The 22,279-nt window shown below is 44.8% G+C and overlaps 1 protein-coding gene across 4 annotated transcripts in view; it reads right to left on the reverse strand.

The window, feature by feature from the left end:
* Positions 1–22,279, reverse strand: part of LOC140428420 (collagen alpha-1(XIV) chain-like) — a 295,003-nt gene that overhangs the window by 170,038 nt on the left and 102,686 nt on the right. For all 4 annotated transcript variants that reach the window (XM_072514848.1, XM_072514846.1, XM_072514847.1 and 1 more), the window contains exons 15-19: positions 14,852–14,991; positions 12,157–12,286; positions 11,908–12,047; positions 5,855–5,987; positions 1,695–1,837 (exon numbers count right to left, since the gene is read on the reverse strand). In XM_072514848.1, coding sequence (XP_072370949.1) covers positions 1,695–1,837; positions 5,855–5,987; positions 11,908–12,047; positions 12,157–12,286; positions 14,852–14,991 — 686 coding nt within the window. The remainder of the gene's footprint in view (positions 1–1,694; positions 1,838–5,854; positions 5,988–11,907; positions 12,048–12,156; positions 12,287–14,851; positions 14,992–22,279) is intronic.

A 22,279-nucleotide genomic window follows, 5' to 3' on the forward strand; every position in this document is an offset into this window, starting at 1 on the left:
TGAGTAGATACAGAACACTCTCTCCTCAACCTCCACACACCCAAAGGCACCTGCATGCCCATGATCAAGTTCCCGTCTCAGCTGTGCCCCCTTTTATGGTCCCTTCTAATATCACGGTGCACCCACGATTGGCTCTCTGCTATGTTCCTGCCTCTATGCACCTGGTCTGTCTTTAATTGAACCAAACTAAATTAATCAAACTGAGGGACAAATTAAAAGGGGCAGCCCCTTAAAGGGATACAACCTTAAACAAAAAACAAAACACAAATGAGACTTAAAACATTCAACAGAAATGTGGTTAAAAGGGTCAATAAAGCACCACAAATCCAGTGTGCCCCACCAATATCCCAGACTAGCCCAGTGGGTCGTGCAGCGGCGTAGGGTGGTTTCAATGGAAAATCCCATAGACAAGCGGTGGGAGGATAGAATTCCGCCGCCAGCGAACAGCACACCACCGAGAAACAGGTGACTGGTGGACCACAGTATCCTGCCCAAGGAGACAGAAAGATGGAAAGGGAAACAGAAACAAAAACAAAAACACAGATACGAAAGGTCACAGACCTGAAATGTTCACACAGAAATACAGATGTTTTTGAGGGCGAATGGAGGTGCTGAAAGACTGGTAAGTAGACGGGGGAATAGAGAGGGAAACCACCTTGTGATGGATGGAACAAAAGGAAGTCCGCCCTTAAGAGGAGAGGAAGAGAAAGAGAAGAGGGAAATCCTATCAGAGAGAGAAGCGAGAAAGAACTCTTTATGTAGGTGAAAACTGAGATGGAAATACCTTTTGTGGAAAGAGAAAGTGAGAGCAAAATAAAGAAGGGGAAAGAAGAAAAGGAAGAGAGATAGAAAAATGTAGAAAGAGAGAAACAAAGAAAGGTGCAAAAAGATAATCTAATCTTTTATTATTGTCACAAGTGGACTTACATTAATACTGCAATGAAGTTACTGTGAAAAGCCCCTAGTCGCCACATTCCGGCGCCTGTTCGGGTACACTGAGGGAGAATTCAGAATGTTCATATTACCAAACAACACTCCCAGATTTGTGGGAGGAAACTGGCAAACCCAGAGGAAACCCCTACAGACACCGGGAGAACGTTCAGTCTTAGCACAGACAGTGACCCAAGCCAGGAATCGAACCTGGGACCCAGGATCTGCGAGCAACAGTGCTAACCACTGTGCTACCGTGCCGCCTTATGCCTCCCTGCGCCGTATTTCTCGGCAGCGGGAGGCAGCCCGCCATTGGCCAGCAGAGGGATCTTCTGGTACTGCCGCTGTCAATGGGATTTCCCACTGAATCCACCCCACATCACCGGGAAACCTGCGGAGGAGGTGTGCCATCGGCAGGACTGTAAGATCCTTCCGAGAAAGAGAAAAAGAGAGAGGACTACTCGGTTGATTACAGATCGCAGTGGGAACGAGACGAACATTTGCTTGAGTCATAAAAAAAACATCAACTTCTGATTAAGCTGAGAAATGATATGGAATTCCACTAATATTAAAACAAATCAAATTACACATGGAGATTTATCAGTCCCTGAAGAGGTTCACCTTTATAATCCTGTCAAGAAGAGGCAGCAAAAGCAGTCATTACTACATTGTCTTTGGTAGATAAATATTTTGAACGTCCTGTTCTGTCATTGTTTCTATGATTAAGAAATAGTATCACGATGTTTGGAATAAATATCACTTACTGTCTCTCCGGCATGGCCGCCCTTAATGGTCACATATGATATCTTATAATGCTGCACATTTGCACTTGGATGATCCCAGCTGATTTGGAGGCTAGTTGGTGTCTTTGCCTCCATGAGAAGATTTGATGGAGGATCTCTGGAAACTAAAATAAGTCATAAAGAGCAGTAAATAAAAAACAATCCATAAACCAAAGGCAAAAGCTGCATCATAATATTTTTATGTTCACTTATTCCTGGAGCCGATGTGACAGCTGGAAGAGTTGTCAACTGAGGACAGTCGGCTAAAAAACAATTTCCTGCAACAAACATTGTGCTATTATATAAATTCAAGTTTATATTTTACCCTATGCCCAAGATATTGAGAGGTTATCCGATGAAGCGTTATATATTGCCAATAGCGCACTGACGGTATTGATCACAATTCATGCACACCTACATCACATATGAACATATATACATATGAACATGCAAATTAGTAGAAGGCCATTCAGCTCCTTGAGCCTGCTCCACCATTTGATGACATCATGGCTGATCTGACTGTGGTCTCAACTCCACTTTCCTTTTACTCCGTTGATGAATGAAAACTTATCAAACTCATTCTTGAAACTATTCAATGACCAAGCCTCCACTGCTCTCTGGAGAACAGAATTCCACAGACTAATGACCTTCTAGGAAAAATAAATTCTCCTCAAGTCAGTCTAAAAGGAAGACCCCTTATATTTAAACTGTTCTCGTCCTCTCGCCATCCTCTCGCCCTGTCAATGCCCCCTCAGGATTTTATATGGCCTTAATTTCTCTGGATGGTGTGGGGTGGTGCATTCCATCTGAAGAGCCAGCAACACGTTGCACTGGACAGAAGAGGAACTACACGAACCTGCCTGAGCCTAAGTGCCGAAGACGCAGGAAAAGATAATTGTAAGGGGTCCCAAGGCATTGAGGACAGGGAAGGCAGTGGGTTTGCGAGGAGGCGATCAGCATCTTGGGGGAAGAGGCCTGGGAGAGAGTGAGGCCCAGAAATCACCAGGCTTTAAGGGGCGGGTGTCCCCAGTCAGAAGGAAACCCAAGCAGACACGGGGAGAACTTGCAAATTTCACTGAGACAAGGCCGAATCGAATCCGGGTCCCTGGGGCGTGATGCAGAAGTGCAAAAAAATGTGCCACGAAGCCACCCATATCTTTCGCCCCCATTATTTTGTTTAAAACCTTCTACACTGACCTAGTTATGCCAATCATCAGAATATTGGTCCCAGCATTTTTCAGGTGAAAGCCATCCCAATGGTATTGCTCCCACTTTCCTCAGTACTGGTGCCAATGGCCCATGAATTTAAACCTATTTCTTCCACACCAATCTTTGAGCCACCCATTCAACTCTCTAATCTTATTTACCCTACACCAATTTGCTCATGGCTCAGGTAATAATCCAGAGATTATTACCTTTGAAGTTCTGTTTTTTTAATTTTATCCCCAGCTGCTCAGACTCCCCACTTGTTGTGAGATCAGTTCTCAATCGATTTAGGTGTTCTATCCATATCCCACATATGCCATATCCTATGGCTTACTAATTTGTACGTTTCTGTCATGTGTGAACAGTAATATACAAAAAGTTAGTAACAGAAGAAATTCACAATCTATAGTTTCATGCATTATTGCAAACCCACTACAAACTGAATCACAAAGTTATTTCCCTTCTTAAAATTAAAATTAACTCAAAACATTAGCACTAACATTAGCGGCTTTCGTTATTTACTGGATATCATTTTTAATATTTTGGGGTTAGAGAAGCGGGGAAATGAAGATCAGTACTCGGGACTAGAGCACTCTCCTCAGGCTTCTCACCAGGACATTAAGAGGCAACGCAAAGGTCACTTTACTATGTCAACCCCATTTCTGCTCTCCGATCAATCTTTTAATTTCTAACAACAGGAATCATTATAACACCTCCAATGAAGGTTGTCTTTTTTTTGTCATATTAAAACTAGTTTTACTGTTTATTAATATGACTGGTGTCTGGCATGCCAGTTAAGAGTCTCTTAAACAAAATTACTGAGGAATCCACATAGGAAGATTTCCTCGAGGCCTGATCTGAACATCATGCTCTCAGAAGCACAAGTCCCACGCACATGAATTCAGAAAGTTCAGCAATATCCTAAGGTTAGGGGCTGAAGGTTAGTTGGCTGGGGCATTCCTGAAGTTAAGTCAGCAAAACCCACACAGGTTACTAGCACAAAGCACCTGCTTTTTAAAAATCAGGAATCCTATTGATTCCTCATGTTTGTTTTCATCAAGAGTGAAGAGGGATGCTGTCTAAATGGATTTCTAGAAGCCAATTGATAAGGTTCCACACGAGAGATTATCAGCACATTCAGGCCTAAGGGAATGTTTCCCATGTGACCCAACTCCTGCCACCCCTCAAAATGCATCCGGAATAAAACCGACATCAATATATTTGTTAGTCAAAAAATACAGAAATCTGATGGCAGGCTCGCGGATGCCAGTTTGAAAATTCTGATGAACAAGGCTAGCGTTTGGACCTGTCAATCATGATATCTTAAATTACTTTTCAGAAACAAAGGGCTGGATCTTCCCAGGTGGGTCACGATCACAGTATAGGGATGAATTCTGGATCAGGAACCCATAGCAGGACTTAGACACAATCTGTCCAGAGGCAGCTAATAAAGCAACCATGTCCAGAACCCTGACCAATCAGAGATGGTGGTTAGGTTCCAGCATCAAGAGTTCCAATGAACTCCTCCAGTTGGCTGTCGTTGCAGTGCTGGATGATGGCTGCCCATGAGGAGGAGTGGCAGAACGCCATGGAAGCAAATTGAGTGGCAGGGAAATGGCTGCTATTGAAGCAGGGCAAGTAATGGTGCAGAAAACAGTCTCCCAAGTAGCAGCCGCAGTCCAGCTTCTGGGGAATGCATCCCCTTTGTGAATTACCACTTGTGATGGTATGTATTAGGGGTAATACGGTACACCATGAATGCCGAGGAGCTATTGGAGGACAGATGCTGGGTCCCGATTGGATCTGCCGCCTACTGGGCTCCACCCAGATAGGCGGGGTATAAGAACCCGGTTTACTCCCCGCAGCTGCATTCTGTGACTGAGCTGCTGGGGAACAAGTCTGAACAAGTCTGCTCAATAAAGCCTCGATTGAAGTTCTCTACGTCTCGCCTCGTGTGTGATCAATGGTGCTACACCACTGACAAATAAACTTAAATCCTCAATAAGCTACAGTCAGACCTCCCCATTCACAACACCCTCTAATTCATTTTCGGACTCCTGGCACATTCGGACTCGTGGGCAGCAAGGTAGCACAAGTGAAAAACACTGTGGCTTCACAGCGCCAGGGTCCCAGGTTCGATTCCCCGCTGGGTTACTGTCTGTGCTGAGTCTGCACGTTCTCCTCGTGTCTGCGTGGGTTTCCTCTGGGTGCTCCGGTTTCCTCCCACAGTCTAAAGACGTGCAGGTTAGGTGCATTGGCCATGATAAATTGCTCTTAGTGACCAAAACGATTAGGAAGGGTTATTGAGTTATGGGGATAGGGTGGAAGTGAGGGCTTGGGTGGGTCGGTGCAGACTTGATGGGCCGAATGGCCTCCTTCTGCACTGTATGTTCTATGTTCTAATTGAGGGTCCTGTGCACTGTTGGGAAAATCTTTAATGGCCTGGAGAATTGAAGATGAGTGGCTCATTATCATTTTGAGGCAGATCCCACTGCAACTGGGCCGGTTGCCTTGAATCCACTAGTCCACCTCAGAGAAAAGTGCTCGGAGGCAGAAACCCAATGGGGAGCCAGGCAAATACACACCTTTCCAAAATTGCTCTCGCTCTCATCGCTAAAGTCACTTCTGCGGGCCTGGGAAAATTCAACCCAAAGAGCCAGGTTTGATTTGTATAGTGCCCTTCAGAACCTCACACCATCAGGAGCTTTCATAGCCAAGTATTTTTGCATATTATAATGTTGGAAAAGTAAAACTAATTATCAATTAAATGTTTGTATAAGAAATTATTCTACATTCATGGAATGTAGCTGAAATCCCGGCACACGAAAGAGACCCAAAGATTTAATGCTGTCAGCAACATTTATGTCAATCAATGCAAAAATATGAATGCCTTTGTTAGGGTGCTGAATGTTATCTCTTTAAAGATCACCACCTACATGTGTTATAGCGGAGAACAATGGCATTGCTTTTTGCTGTATCATTGTATAGTGCAGACAGCGACACCTGATATTCCATATTCTTGTCTAGACCCTGTAACATTGCTGTGTCCATGTTCCCTTTGATATCGAGCTGTAAGCAAAATGATAAGACAGGTATTTAAGGCAGGTTTGTCAGCTACATGAGAAAGACAAATAAACATTTTGAGCATGGCCCCTCTGCAAAAATTCTATTTACAGATGCTGATAATTCCGCTATGTAATTCCAATATTTTTATGTCACATTTACATCACCTGCAATTTTTTGCTTTGATCAGGCAACGATCCACATGTTACTCTTGACATTTTGCTGCTTAGTAGAATATACTAAACAGAAATTAATATTGATTTGTGCCTAAACACAGAAATAATAGAAATTTAACTAAGTTATTCAGAATCATAAAGGGTAGTGATGAACATTTTAGCTATGTACAGTAGTTAACTGATTAACTTTACAAGTGCTGAATAAATTATTTTCAGGGCCCTCAAACTGGTCTTTTTATTTGTTGGGAGGGGAAGAGAGAGAGAGAGAGAGAAAGGAAGAACCCTCATACAGAAAAACCAGCATTCCCAGCGAAGGCTCCCATGTGCCTCACCCATCACCAACTCAACATTCAGTCAGGACATACTGGCATCTCAAAAGACAGACCAGATAACTTTAGAAGTACCAGGGAAGCCTCCCATGAGAATGACAAGTGTCAGCGGCAAGGCTGCTATAAAATGTGGCAAAAGAACGCCACTCAGGTAGGGCTGCCAGAATCAGAATCATAGAATCATAGAATTTACAGTGCAGAAGGAGGCCATTCGGCCCATCGAGTCTGCACCGGCTCTTGGAAAGAGCACCCTACCCAAGGTCAACACCGCCACCCTATCCCCATAAACCAGTAATCCCACCCAACACTAAGGGCAACTCTGGACACTAAGGGCAATTTATCATGGCCAATCCACCTAACCTGCACATCTTTGGACTGTGGGAGGAAACCGGAGCACCCGGAGGAAACCCACGCACACACGGGGAGGATGTGCAGACTCCGCACAGACAGTGACCCAAGCCAGAATCGAACCTGGGACCCTGGAGCTGTGAAGCAATTGTGCTATCCATAAGGCTACCGTGCTGCCCCAGAAGAATGGGTGCTGCCCAGACCGGAAGCCAAAGCCATCTCAAGCCCCGGCTTTGCAAGTCTATCAGCCCAGAGAGGATGAAATGATGCAGCTAAACTGCATTAACACCCCTAAGGTGTGACAATAAATTCCCTAGAAATGGAGGTGGATATGGAATCTGCCGTCTCCATCATCAGGAAACAGACTTTCCAGCGACTCCATAAGAATCTCAGAGATGGAATCTGAGGACACCCCACAGATGACATGAAGCCCTTCCTCACTAAATGACAAGAGCTGAGTGTAAAAGATGGCATCATTCTGTGGGGAGTTTGAGTGGTCGCCCCCTGCCCAGGTTGACGCCATTTCCTGACTGCATAACACAATGGACACCCCAGGGTATCCAAGATGAAAATGCTCGCAGGAAGCCACGTCTGACGGCCCGGGCCCGATACAGCCATTGAGAATCTGGTGACGCAATGCTCCTCATGCCAGAAGAACCAGACATTCCCACCTTCGGCATCTTTGCACCAATGGGATTTTCCAGGAAGAACATGGGAACAGCTGCACATGGACTTCGATGGTCATTATTATGGTCAACACTCACTCACGATGATTAGAAGTACATAATATCTCATGCAACAACAGAAAAACGTCATCATAGTTTCCGTATCCACTGCAGACCAGAGTTCCTCCTATCTGATAATAGGAAATTTCATGGATTTATGATGTCCAATGGCATTAAACACATCCGATCGGCGTCGTACCACTAACCGGCTAATGGCTTGGCCAACTGGGCAGCTCAAATATTCAAAACCGGAATGAAGAAACAGCTGCTAGTTCTCAGGATACAAAATTGGGCCGGTTCCCCTTTGATTATAGAACCACGATGGGAGTCACACCAGCAGAATTGTTAATGGGATGATGACTGTGCACTAGGCTCTGCCTGTAGCTTTCCAACTTTGGGTGGGGTTTGTGGGTGGAAGATGGACTCAAAGCACGAGATTCAAAAAAGGAACGACGACACCAGAAGACATGAAAGGACCTTCAGAACAGGTGATGGTGTCTCTATGAGCAGAACTTTGGAGATGGCTCGCACTGGATCCCAGGAGTTTTGTTGGAAAAGACTGATCTTGTTTCTTAAAAAGTGAAAGTCCAAGGGAAGGCCGTGAAGAAACACCTGGACCACCTGAAAAGCAGGGAACCCACTCCAGCAGACACGATTTCAGCAGAGAAGATGACCTTGATGCCCATTGCGGCTGCCTCCGACAAAGGGACTCAACTTTGGAGGACCTGAGAGTCACTCCCCCCAGACAATGACATTTCAGAGTCCGAAATGGAGACTGAGGAGAATGATCCTCTGCCAGAGGTCAGCATTGAAGACAAGTCTCTGTCTGTGGCCCCTCGGCTTTCAACAAGGAAGCGACAATCTGCAGTCTGCTTCACGTCCCCCCCCCCCCCCCCCCCCACCCGCGATACAGCTCCACTTGTCGACTCGAGGCCTTCTGCCAAACGACGAAAGAGGTCTCATCACCTTGGGAGTGAGGGTAATGATTCAGACTTGAGGGGCAAGGGATGTGATAACCCTCACAGGGATCACTGATTGATCTCCCAGTGGGCTTCATAGAATACAAGTCCCCGAGGTGAGCGAGGGGGAGTCCCGCCACGTGGGGCTTGTTAGCGGAATCTTTAAATGTATCTCCCAGACCCGGTTCACTATAGTCCTGGGCAGTAGAGGCTTTTTTTTCAATTTAAAATAAACCAGTTTGGCCTTTCACTCCGCACCTCCTGGAATTATTAGAGAAGAATCAGTGAATGCCAAAAACATCGTAACTTGGACAAGCTATTTCTAATTATGGCTCATATATTTTATTGGAAGTTTGGCTGTTTTGCCGTGACCTCATTTATTAAAATGGGTAAACTGTTTTCAGTGTAAGAAGATGAAGTATGAACTCTCACATGTCCTAATGTCCTGGACAACCATATCGGTGGGAAGTGTCGTTGAGAAGTAGCTGGAATCACTGTGGTGCATCCACAAGGCTGAGAGCCACATGGGGAACACATTTCTGGAGGTGGTCTACCTTCTACTTAAGGGTGTGCACTCACAGTAGGTGACCACCAAGTAGACCCCAGGCAGCTAGTGCAGCAGACCCTGAAGTGCATCTTAGCTTCCATCAGTATTCAATTCTGAGTGATGATTCCTCTGGGGAGTGCAGCAGATCCAAATCCACGGCATCGCATTGGCTCAGCTGTATAGGGGAGCAGGGGGAAGTTTGGGAAATACGGCCTCACAGCACCAGAGACTGGATTCCCGCATTGGGTGACTGTCTGTGTGGAGTTTGCAAGTTCTCCCCATGTCTACATGGATTTCCTCTGGGTGCTCTGGTTTCCTCCCACAGTCCAAAGATGTACAGGTTAGGTGGATTGCCCATGCTAAATTGTCCCTTAGTGTCCAACGGTGTGCAGGTTAGGTGGAGTTATGGGGTTAGGGCAGGGTAGTGGGTCTAGGTAGGATGCTCTCTGAGAGGGTCGGTACAGACCTGATGGACCGAATGGCAGCTTAAACCTTTTTGCAAGTTTAAAGAGCAAAGGATCTTTTTAAAATTCTGATCATGAAACTTAATCAGATGTTACCTGCCCTTCAAGAGCATTTACGTCTACTCTAACAATTCCTCCACTGCAGGTTAATGCCCTAGGAACAGTCAAAATGGGGCCTGTTCGAAATGGCACCATGTTCAAATGGCCCTGCTGAGTTTGGGTTTTCCGTCCAGTTGAATCACGCCCCACCCCCTTCCCCCACCAGCAAACATTTGATTTGTAAGGGTGGAGGCAGAGGTCCCACATAAACGTCCATGGAGCTGTCCCAACTCCGTGAAAATCTGACTCGAAGAGGGCAGACACATAAATTAGTCCTCTCCAGATTACTCACAAAATAGAAATAGGAGGATAGTGCTGATGGATGCAGAGCTGAAGGGGCTGTGCAAGATGGAGGGGTTTAGATTCCTTGGACTGTCGAGGTCTTCACTATGTTCACAGGGACTGGAAACCCAAACTCACCGGGGCCATTTGAAGCTTCGCTTCTTAACCTACACCCAAGTCTGCCTCTAATGGTGTCATTCAAGACATTTTCAAATTCACAGTATTCAGCTAATTTCTTCAATGTAGCTATAAACTGTGTGATTGATTGATTCTTGCTGATTGCATTTATGGAATCTGAACCTCTCGGCGATGACCAAGGGTTTAGGTGAGAGGTTACACTGCATTATCTCTACTATTTCACCATACCTTGCAAGTGTTGTTTCTCTGGTTGCACCAGGCTATGCAGGAGATGAAAGTTACCCCTAAATTTCTTGTTCATTTACCTGCTCATCAGAGTAGAGGGCTTTCCAGGCAGAGCACATGGCAAGCATATTTTGATGCTGTTTTCTCTGAAATCTGTGTTTACATTTCTGTTCCTTTGATGGTTGCTGCTATTATTTGGTAACCCTCCATTGCTAGCTATGGTGTAACAAAGTTTTTATCTTCTTAATCCTTTTTGGATGGCTGCCCATTGACCGACAATTTTTCTCTTTTTCTTTCTCCTGGAGTCTGCCAATGTGCTGCCGACCTCATAGCCAGTATTCTTCGTGGTACTTTTAATGTATAGGCTTGCAGGCCACGAAGGTACAAACAAGCTTTGTTTGAAAGGTTTTTAGTCAAAAGGCTGGTAAGATAGACAGACTGTTAACCTGCCCAAACTGCGGAAGATGTCATCAGTATGTCGCATGTTCAAACTCATGAAAGTGACCTTTTTCCAACTAGGAACAAATGTGAACACACCGGTATCATGATCTGAGTTTTTTTTTTTAAATCCCTTGCTCTTTAAACTTGAAAAAAGGCTAAAGCTGTCAGTGAGAGTTAAAAAAAAAACATTGCTTGCTGGACTGCTTTGATTGGCAGGCCATCCAGTGCAGCTTCATTCAAGGCTACAGGGAAAGGGTGTATGAGTGGGGCTAGTTAAGTAGTTCTTGCAGGGAGCCAGCATGGACTTGACAGATCGAATGGCCTCCTTGTCTGCTGTAACCATTCTATGATTCCAGAAGATTAGAACCTTTGTTGCAACAAATAAATATTGACACTGCTTGTCTTCTAAGCAAGTATTAGAGAGTTAAGTTCCTGATTCGCAGGACATTCGCCTATCCATAAGTGAGATTGTGACATCTTACACTTGTGCCCATTTCCTTCTAGCCCATTCTTTCAATATCTATTCAAATTTTAACATAGAACGAAATATAGAAAAGTAGATATTGGCCTCATTTTCTCCTTTCTCTAAGAGAGTATTAGGGAACTGGAATTCTCTGGCAGGCTGTTTTTCCCCCTTGACAGACTTTACCACTGACTCAGAGTGAAAGGTCTGTGTCTTCAAAAAGCTAAGACCTCACTTCTAACATTAATGCATTGTGTGGCAGCTGAGTACCTATGTGTTCCTCATCCTGTGGGTCATAGTGTACTGATTGTTTAACATGTTGAATTCATCTCTCTGCAATTTGGGAGGAACTTTGAATATTTAACTGCTCACAATTACCATCCCACAGAGTAATTTCAAGGCCACAATCCTTGGCTCGTTCTTTCCTCTTCACACCAGGGGCTTCAAGATATCCCAATTATTTTAATTTTGGAACTTAGCTGCCACTCAATGCATCCAATATGAGAATTGTCACATATCAATATGATCTTACAGTCAATCACTTGAGCGTCTGCCACTGCTGTTCAATGCAATGGCCAATGAAAATGAGACATAATAACCTACACTGGTTAACAAATAGAATATTATTTAAATGCATTCAAAGCTGTACTATTTTAACATATGTAGCCCTTCATATATAACTGACTATAATGACAGACAAATTAATTGACTAAATGTATATAACACAGACCTCCTTTAATTTTCCTCCGCTAAGTGGAATCCATTTTATTTTATATAGAATGACATCGCTGGCTGCATGTTTCCATGTAATTGTTAAATTGGTGCCTGAAAATTCAGTAACTTTCAGATCTGATGGAGGTGGAACCTTGGCTAAGAATAAAAACACTTAGAATATTACCTTAATTCAAACAGAACGGGTTCTTTTTAAATCAACCATAAGAAATTTGAAGCAACGAATGCTGGATAGGGAAATACATACATGTTTCAGCAGTGATGGTAACAGGCACAGAGATCCCAGTGTCATAAACAGAAAGTAGAGCAATCACATACTTTGTCAACGAGGTCAGGTTTGTCAATAGGATATTTGTAATGTGCCCAGCAACTTCAACCTGGAATTAAAAACAGCCAAGGTGAACACCAAACTCCAAAGACTCCACATAAATGTTTGCTGAGATTGTCCAGTTGAGTGCTTTAGCTAAATGGAACAGGATGACTCCAGTTCCAACATCTTATCTACAAGCAACCAGATGAGCTCTGCTTAACTGGTTAAGAAGGGACTTAAGGTCATCTTATCTGGGTTCCTGCTCTTGATGCCAATCCCACAGCCCCTGGTGAAAGGGTGTACATGTGGACATCAGATGAAGACAGAATTGGGCTTTCTTCAGAGTAAGAGTGCCTGGTATCACAGGTCATCAGGTTCATACATGCATGATGGGGATTTGGACTAGGTAAATGAGATCACCCAACGCCTATGGCTCCAATCACCAATACTGCACTCACATCTACTGTCGGGGTGGGGTGAAGTGGCGCGGCAAGGGAAACAGAACATTGGCTGAAAAAGAGTTATCTGCCAAATTCTGTAATCATGACAAATTCCTCCTGATGTTATTTTTTATGCTGCTGTATAGATGCAATTGCTGATAGCACTATTGAAAATATCAATACTACATGATTGTACAGATCCAGAAAAAATAGTTTAGTGCCAAATTCAGTCAGAAAAACATGGGCTTCAACATGAGACTGAGAGCTCCCAACATTTACAAAATGTTTTTTAAAAATACTACTCTCAAGTTGAAACACTTGTAGTCAACTAATCATTTATTTAGTGGCATTTATATGTATGCTGTCACAAGATTACCAGGGACTCAGTAAGAATGGATTGAAATAACCTGCAGGAAGTGGCAGACAGTTCAAGCCTTTGAGAAAGTGAACGATGCAAGCTTGGATTTGTCATTTTTCTTTATGCTTCAGTTGACTGGAACAGTAAGTCCTTGACGTTATGACGTACAGTGCAGGGCTGTCAAACACTCAACTTGCTGAGATGTTTAAATACAGAAATATGCAAACTGCAAAAATCCTCAAGAGTAAAGTGTGATTTAACTATATCATCAGAATTGGTCCAAAATTTTCATGTCTCTAAATTGTGGCAAAATTTCAATTTAGAAAATGCCCTGTAACAAACATTTGACAAAGGAATAAATAATTGGCAATATCTCACAAGTAATGTGGGATCTCCAAAGCAATTGACACCCATAGAATAAAGAAATGGATGGAATTTAAACTCCTGACAGACATCGAGGGTGCGATTTAACGCGCACAAATGTCCTGCTTTGGGTACTTTTGCCGTGGCTGCACTTTCCTCACTTCCTGCACTAACAAGCTTTAACACTGGTGTTTTTCCTGGCAACTGGGGTGCCGAATTGATTAAGCTGGGAGCTAATGCACGCTCCTCCAGGTCGCTCCTCCAGGTCCCACAAGGAACACCTGGTCCACAGCGGATATCCCCCTCACCTCAACTTAATTGTTGAGGGTCCTCAAACCACCACCCCTCACCCTACCTTTTAAGGGCAAGGCACCCCCTGGTCATTTCCTGGCACAGGCATCCTGGTGCCTAGGCATCCTTGCAGTGTCCCTACCAGCTTGGAAGTGTCACCTGGGCAGCCTGGCAGTGCCAGGGTGGCACTGGCAAGGTGTCAAGATGGTAGTGCCAAGGTGGCAGGCTGGCTTTGCCAAGGTGCCCAGCTGCCAGCAGGAGTGCCAGGGTACCACCCTGCCCAGAGCCCGGTCACCCAGGAACCTCCAATAGCCTGGGAGTCCTCCCAGATGTTGTTATGCTTGGTCCATGTTCATGTGGACCAGTGCTAAACGGCGCCATTGCGAGGTCTCACAGGCGCAGGTGTTAGTTCCCGGACCTTGGGAGAATCAGGCGCAGACATATTTAAATGAACTTAATGGCTCACATAAGTACGTTAATCTGGATCGTTAGATCCCACAAGGCATTCTGAACGTCGCAAATCTCCTGAGACGCCTCTCAAGAGATTTAATGGCTCCGTCATGTCAACATGTCAGGCACAATGCGGCTATTCGGTCATGCCCCTCGTGACTGTAATCTCTGTTTGTTATAACCTGCCTGCTTACCATTGGCTGGGGACTAATGACAATCCCACAATTCTGCCCTTACAAAACTGTTCCAATCCCACATTGAGGCAGCTTTAACACTGGTGATTTTGCTGACATCTGAGGTGCCGAATTGATTAAGCTGGGAGCTAATGCACGCTCCTCCAGGTCCCACAAGGAACACCTGGTCCACAGCTCCCTCTTTTCCACCCAGAAACCTTGTCAAACCACAATACTCCAGTCAGCTCTCCTCCCAACCACCGCCCACCTCCACCACACCCCCACACTCAATGCCATACCTGTCTGCCAGTTCCTGCTGGTCACCACCCATTTTGAACTGCCAGTTGACCAGTGAAAAAAATAGTAAGCCCCAAATGTTAATATTGGGTAGGCCTCCCTCTTGAGAGTCAAAATTCCCCTAGTATCTGATCAGATATGCAGCACCCCAGATATATTTTATTCATGGGATGAATATGAACTCAGGGCTCAGTTAGTGAGTTCTAGATCTTTGACCAGCATTAGCAACATCTTCTTGAGTAACCCCACATGAATTGTACCTGTTTGGGGTCATTTCCATTGGCAGTCACATAAATGATACGATGACTTCTCACTTTCTTTGAAGCTGTCTCCCAGTTTACTTTAACGCTGCTGTGATGAACGTCAGTGAGATGTAAATTTTCTGGTGGTTTCAGTGAAACTAAAATAAACAACATAGTATTTCAAAAACCAATTAAATAGAATAGGCATTGTTTAATTGAGTACTCGTTAGGATGAGCTACCCTGAAATGAGTTTTCCTTTGCAGCAGTTTTATACTTGGCTTGTAGTTGCTCGCACAGGACCTGACCTTTGGTGTTCTCCACTCCTCCAAGATTGGTTTTGTGTGCATCCCCAGTCCTTCACCCCCACTGTACATAGAAACATAAAAAATAGAAGCAGGAGGAGGCCATTCGGTCCATCGAGTCTGCTCCACCATTCATTATGATCATAGCTGATCATCAAGTTCAATACCCTGATCCCACCTTCCCCCCCATATCCCTTGATCCCTTTAGCCTCAAGAGCTATATCTAATTCCTTCTTGAGATTACACAACATTTTGGCCTCAATTACTTTCTGTGGTAGCGAATTCCACAGATTCACCACTCTCTGGGTGAAGAAATTTCTCACTTCAGTCCTAAAAGGTTTACCCCTTATCTCCAAACTATGACCCCCAGTTCTGGACTCCCCCACCATCGGCAACATTCTTTCTGAATCTACCCTGTCTAATCCTGTTCGAATTTCATAATTTTCTATAAGATCCCCTCTCACCCTTCTAAACTCCAATGAATATAATCCTAACTGATTTAGTCTCTCCTTATATGACAGTCCCACCATCCCAGGAATCAGCCTGGTAAACCTTCTCTACACTGTTTTCATAGCAAGAACATCCTTCCTCAGATAAGAACACCAAAACTGCACACTATACTACAGGTGTGGTCTCACCAATGCCCTATACAATTGCAGTAAAACATGTCTATTCCTATACTCAAATCCTCTTACTATGAAGGCCAATATACCATTTGCCTTCTTTAGGCCTGCTGTACCTGCACGCTTACTTTCTGATGCAAGAGGACACCAAGGTCTCTCACCTCTCTCAATGTACACCCATTAAAATAATAATCTGCCTTCCTATTTTTGCTACCGAAGCAGATAACCTCACATTTATCCACATTATACTGCATCTGCCATGCATGCGTCCACTCAGCCTGTCCAAATCCCGCTGAAGCATCTCTGCATTCTCCTCACAGTCATTGTCCCACCTAACTTTGTATCATTTGCAAATTTTGAAATAATACATTTAGTTCCTTGCCCAAATCATTAATATATAATGCGAACAGTTGGGGTCCTGGCACAGGTCCTTGCAGTATCCCGCTAGTCACTGCCTGCCAATCAGAAAAACAGCCATTTATTCCAACTTTTTGCTTCCTGTCTGCTAACCAGCTTTCTATCAATCTCATGATACTACCTATAATCGCATGCACTTGTCAAAAGCCTAAATAAACCACATCCACCAGTTCTCCTTGTTCACCTCTACTAGTTACATCTTCAAAGAACTCTAGTAGATTTGTCAAGCATGATTTTTATTTTGTAAATTCATGCTGATTTTGTCTGATTACATCACTGCTTTCCAAATGCTGTGCTATGATATCCTTGATAATTGACTCCAGCAACGTCCCTATTACCGACGTTAGGCTCACTGGTCTGTAGTTCCCTGTTTTCTCTCTGCCTCCCTTTTTGAATAACAGGGCTACATTCGCAACTCTCCAATATGGAGGAACCAAGCCAGAGCCCAAAGAATTTTGGAAAATGACCACCAATGGATCTACTATTTCTAGGGCCACTTGCTTAAGTACTCAGGCCCTGGAGATTTGTCTGCCTTCAATCCCATTAATTTCCCCAAAACTATTTCTTTACTAATACTAATTTCCTTCAGCTCCTCACTAAATCTTTGATTCTCAGAACTTCCAGTACATTATTCATGCCTTCCTTTGTGAAGACAGAAGCAAAGTACGAATGTAGTTCCTCAGACATTTCTTTGTTCCCTGTTTTGAATTGCCGTGTTTCTGACTGTAAGGGGCCTACATTAGATTTTATTAATCTTTTTCTCTTTACATACCTTTTGAAACTTTTACAGTCAATACCTTTAGCTAGCTAGGTCACATACTCCAGAATTCCATTCCTATTCCTTTCGCCTCCTTCTTCACCTTCTAGGTGATTTTTAAAATTCACTTCTTTGACCAAGCTTTTGGTCATCCTGCCTAATCTCACTCTATTTGGCTCAGTATCCATTTCCCTTATGTCTCTGTAAACCACTTTGAGATATTTTTTGACGAGCATGGTACTATAAAAATATAAATAGTATTTGCTGTTACATTATGAAACACACAGTGAATGATAATATTGTATATTTTTCATGGCATTGTATAAGAGTGAAAAATATTGTTAACTTGCTGTCCTGTAATTGCATCATTCCCTCATTCTTTGTCATGCTCATTCCCTGCCCTTGTTCCTCTCCATTGCCTTTTCCATTTCCACCTCGCTATCTCACACTAATCTCATTCTGCAGTCTGCATAATTCTTTTCAACCATTTTGTTCACTGTTTTTCTTTCATGATTGCTACAAATCTCATCTTCCCTGTTTCTTTCTCCTTCTCTACTTCCACATCTATGCGGTCTTTCGCTGATGTGTTCAATGGGGTGATTTTGTGACTTGACTGATGAAAGTTGCTGCTTAACTGCACAGTGTGTTATTAGATTATAAAGTATGTTAGCAGTCAAAAATCCCTCGATGCATTATTGCCTTTATCTGTTGGAAAAATTTACAGTGGGCCCATGGCTCTGCCCACAGCGTGTAGAGAAATTTCCAACCATCAGGTCAAAAGAGTGTCAGGAAGTCGAAACCTTGGGGATTATTCAGCTGTTATCCAACAAGCCAAGATTATCCAACAAGCTGTTTCACCCAGCACATGCCAGCAATTTAATGCGGACAATTTTCCATTAATGGACGATAAGACAAATTCAAGAGACGATCTGCTTTCACTTCTTGAAATAAAATTTTGCCCATGGCGCCATCACTATTTGCTAATGGATCTAATGATGACATAATAACTACTCGTAAATCAGCCAAAGTATATCAGCCAAATAATGGTTTTATAATGACAGCAGCGTTACACCATGGAGTGAATAATAAGTCTCCCATGACACTGTACATAATAAGTTGGATGTTTTATAAGAACAGGAGTATTGTGCCAAGGAGCAATATCACTGATCTGTTAGCAATGAAGTGAGCACCGATATATATATATACTGAAGGGGATGCCCAGGGTTTGGAAATGCTGGGATGGAGCCTTACAGGTTAGAAGTAGATTGAGGGGGTTTCAATGTACAGAAATGCTGGAAGAAGGGTTCTACAATACTAGAAACACTGTTAATAGGGCCTAATTGGAACACTGAAGTGGATATCTGAGAGGGGCCTAGATAGGGTAGACAGGAAAGATTTGTTTCCCTTAGCTGAGGGGCCAATTACCAGGGGGCATAGATTTAAAGTGATTGGTAGAAGGATTAGAGGGACATGAGGGAAGGCTTTTCCACACCGAGGGTGGTAGGCGCCTGGAATTCACTGCCGGAGTTGGTGGCTGAGGCCAAAATGCTCAACTAATTTAAAAGGTACTTGGGTCTGCATCTAAAGTGCTGTGACCTCCAAGGTTATTGACCAGGTGCTGGAAAGTGGGATAAAAATGAGCAGCGAGTTTCTTTTCTCTCTTTTTTGGCCAGTGCAGACATGATGGACTCAATGGTCTCATTCTGTACCGTAACCTTGCTATAGTTCTTTGGGTCCTGCGAGCTGGAAGCAATGAATACAGAAAGCAAACAAAGCAGGGAAACTAAACAAAGCAAAGGTGAGACTGCAAAAATTGCTATCTTTACCTTTATTTCTTTTTTGCCATAAAACCTATAATAATCACATTGTGTAAGCTAAAAAAAGGGGGCGCAATTCTCCCATCAGGAGAATGTAGCCACCTAAAATGGCTGATTCCCGATTAATTTGGCCAAAACCCGATGTAAAATGGCTAACCGAAAAGGCTGATGGGAAAAGCAGCCAACAGGGTACAAACGGACAGCTGCAGACAGAACAGCGTATTCGGCTCTGGGGAAGTCGGCCCAGATCGATACCTGCGACCATTAGCAGCACATCAACACAGACATCTGCAGTTTAATCGGCTATCCCCGGGGACAATTGCAACACATTAGCAATTGAATGCCGATCCAGACCTCTCGGCGCCAGCAGTGGCCGAGACAAAGAAAGGTGAACGACCACCCCCCGATCAAGGAATCACCCCATTATTGGAGCATATCGAACCCAGTGATTGGGAACAAGTCCAATCACTTGGACTCAGGGTCAAGGTCCGCCCCGAGAGGCGGGAGGTCCCTGGGACCTATAAAAGATAGGGGCCAAGTTCAGATCGACCCTTCTCTCCCTTCTTCTCCTGCTCGCAACCTTCGCAAGAACATCGACCAGAAACCGTAAGTTTGACTCCAGCAATCGCTACCCGATAGAGACTCCTAGCCATCGACCTGTATCAGCCTTTTGAATCCCGCAGGCCAGACCCAATTCGATAAGCCATTCGTTTCCCTGACCTGGTGGGCCATTTCCAAAAGTTAAGTATTGGCCAGTAGTGGTAGGTAGTGATATAGAAAGTAGGATTATTGTGTAAGTATTTATTGCTGTACATAATAAATGACCATCGATTTAATCTTACTAAGCGGTGTGCTGTCTTATTAATCATAACCACAGCTTGAACCACGTGGCGGTATCAGAAAGATACCTGCCGACTCGTGAGCAAAGGTGACAGAATTAGAGCTAATAAAACTAAGGCTAATAAGAGCAACAAATTGGCGACTCCGCCGGGACCCAATATAGGAGTGGAAAACCACTCCGGGAGAACCCAAGAAATTTGAATTTGAATCCAATTGGAAACAAAAAACCACAAGTGTTCAAGCGGTTCTGATTAATAATTCACAATTCGGAAGTGTGTGTATGCATGCGTAACTAACAGGGTTATAAGGTAAAACTGATAGGTTTTGTTGCGTCAAAACTGTCGGAAGTCTGTATTTTCGGAAATTAGCGCATGCCATACCCGCATCTACGACACCACCTTAGCCCCCTGTTCCAAATTCGACCAAAGCAAGCTGATAAGAGAGATGGCCATGCAGGCAATGCAACGCCTCATGAATCCCAAAGAATTTGCGGTCGCAGCGATCAGCAGCATTAAAGTGGGACAGTGTCCCATTTGGGAAGTGGAAATACGGAAATTTCTCCAGGGCAAAGGATGGCCCATGTGGAATGATTTCTGCAATAATGACGACTCAGGTCCCGGAAGTATAGGGCATACTTGGTGGGAGAACCTGAGTGAGATCCATAAAAAGAGCTCAGCAAAAGCGCGCAAGCCGATGGCAATTGTGTCCTGTCTGGCACAATTGCGAGGCACAGAGGAGGTCGTCAGGATGCTCCGGAAAGAAATAGAAGGCATACATCATATGAGTAAAATCAATGTATGCGAGGTTGAGAAAGAGAACCTGGAATTAAAAAGGAAATTAGCGGCAAAGGACGAAGAGGTGGCTGACACCAAACGGGGTCACCAGTCTTGTCTGGCGCATTTGAGTAGTTTCCAGTCCCAGTATGAGAAGGCTTATCAAGACACGCAGCGTGCAGTCCTGGTGAAGAAAGAGACAGAGAAGCAGGTGGAGACGCTACAAAAGCAATGTCGTGATCACAAGGCAGCCTTGAGAGCGCTCCACGCTGCAACCACGGAACAAAGGCAGAGTACCATAGACCATGCGAAGTGCCGAAAGCAAATTGCAGACCTGCAATCACTGCTTTCTGTCCAAAAGGGACTCCAAGAAACCTTTGGGGAAAGTTTAGAACAGGAAGACGGCCCTGATTGGGAAGAATTGCAGGAGACAGCGCAGAGATATGTTCAGGGAACATGTGCGCAGGGTAAGCCCCAGAGGAGGAAAGCACCCCCACCCCCCACACAGCAGGTAGTTCAGGCTCCCATGAACCCTGTAACAACCCACCGCACAGCCACAGCAGACGAGGCGGAATTCCTATATTCCACCCCCCTCACAGTGACCCAATTACGGGACGCGTGCGCGAAAATCACACCGTTCCTCCCCGCTTCAGACCCACACCATTTCTTTGCCACCGTCAAACACCAGGCGACCTTGTACGGCCTGGATGAGAAAGAGCAGGTAAAGCTCATGGTCCTAAGCTTAGACCCATCGGTAGCAGCAGCCCTTCCCGACACACAGAACGTAGGAGGAGGCACCCTTGCAGAAATGCATACCGCGATCCTGGATGCGACCGGGTATAACCGGGGTGACCCCGTGGATGGCCTTAATAAGTGCAGACAGAAGAAGTCTGAACACCCCACAGCGTTCGCAGGACGCTTGTGGATTCACTTTGAAGCCGTTTTCGGAAACGTAGACCGTGCCCATTTGTCCCCAGACAATATGGCCAAATGGACCCGCACCCTTATCTCCCATGCCACGGAAGCAGGACAGAATGCCTGTAGTAATTATGACCCCTCGGAGGAGGCTCATAATGAGAAGTGGGTGGTCAAAAGATTGTCCCGCGTTTGGGAACAGTCTGCTCACAATAAACCTGCCGCTAAAACCCCCGAGGAAAAGCAAGCCGCCGCAGACGTGCAGGCAGTAAGAACCACTCTTCACAACCCCGCCTGGGTAAACGAGGGAAAGAGCAGCCCCCCAGCAAAACTGCAAGAATGCTACAACTGCGGACAGTTGGGACATTTTGCCAAAGAGTGCAATGCCCCTAAAAAACCACAGAGAGCCCAACAGACAGGCACTCTCAGTAAGAAAAAGGCAGAGCCCATACATAGCGTTAGCGCCTGGTCGGATCAGACAGACTTGACCGGAACAGACTGACGGTGTACAGGCTCCCCCAGTTGGGTCTGCGATACCCTTTGGGATAGGTCAGGACGACCCGTAGTCGCAGCGAAAATTAGGGGACAGCCTATCGAGCTTCTTTGGGACACAGGAGGGTCCCGCACCACCTTAAATTCCTCCACCCTTGGTCAGGACACGTGGCCCACTACAGCCACTATCACCCTCAGCGGCTTCACAGGACACTCACAGCAGGGACACATCACAGCCCCTGTACCCATCCAAATCGGTTTTAGTCGACCTGCCCCAAACAGCAGAACACATTTTGGGAATCGACTTTATGAATTCCCACCACCTATCTTTCGATCCAGTCAACCAGTGTGTCTGGAAGATGGCGAAATCCGCTAGAGCGCCCGCAACGCTCAACATTGGGGACTATATGAACAAAATTAGCGCAGTAGGCGGGTTTTGGTTCAACCTCACCACACTCAGCACAGACCGACAGGTTAGGGCAGTCCTGCAAAAGAACAGGGCAGCATTC

Source organism: Scyliorhinus torazame, chromosome 8 (genome assembly GCF_047496885.1).
Source record: "Scyliorhinus torazame isolate Kashiwa2021f chromosome 8, sScyTor2.1, whole genome shotgun sequence".
In the NCBI taxonomy this organism is placed as follows: domain Eukaryota; kingdom Metazoa; phylum Chordata; class Chondrichthyes; order Carcharhiniformes; family Scyliorhinidae; genus Scyliorhinus; species Scyliorhinus torazame.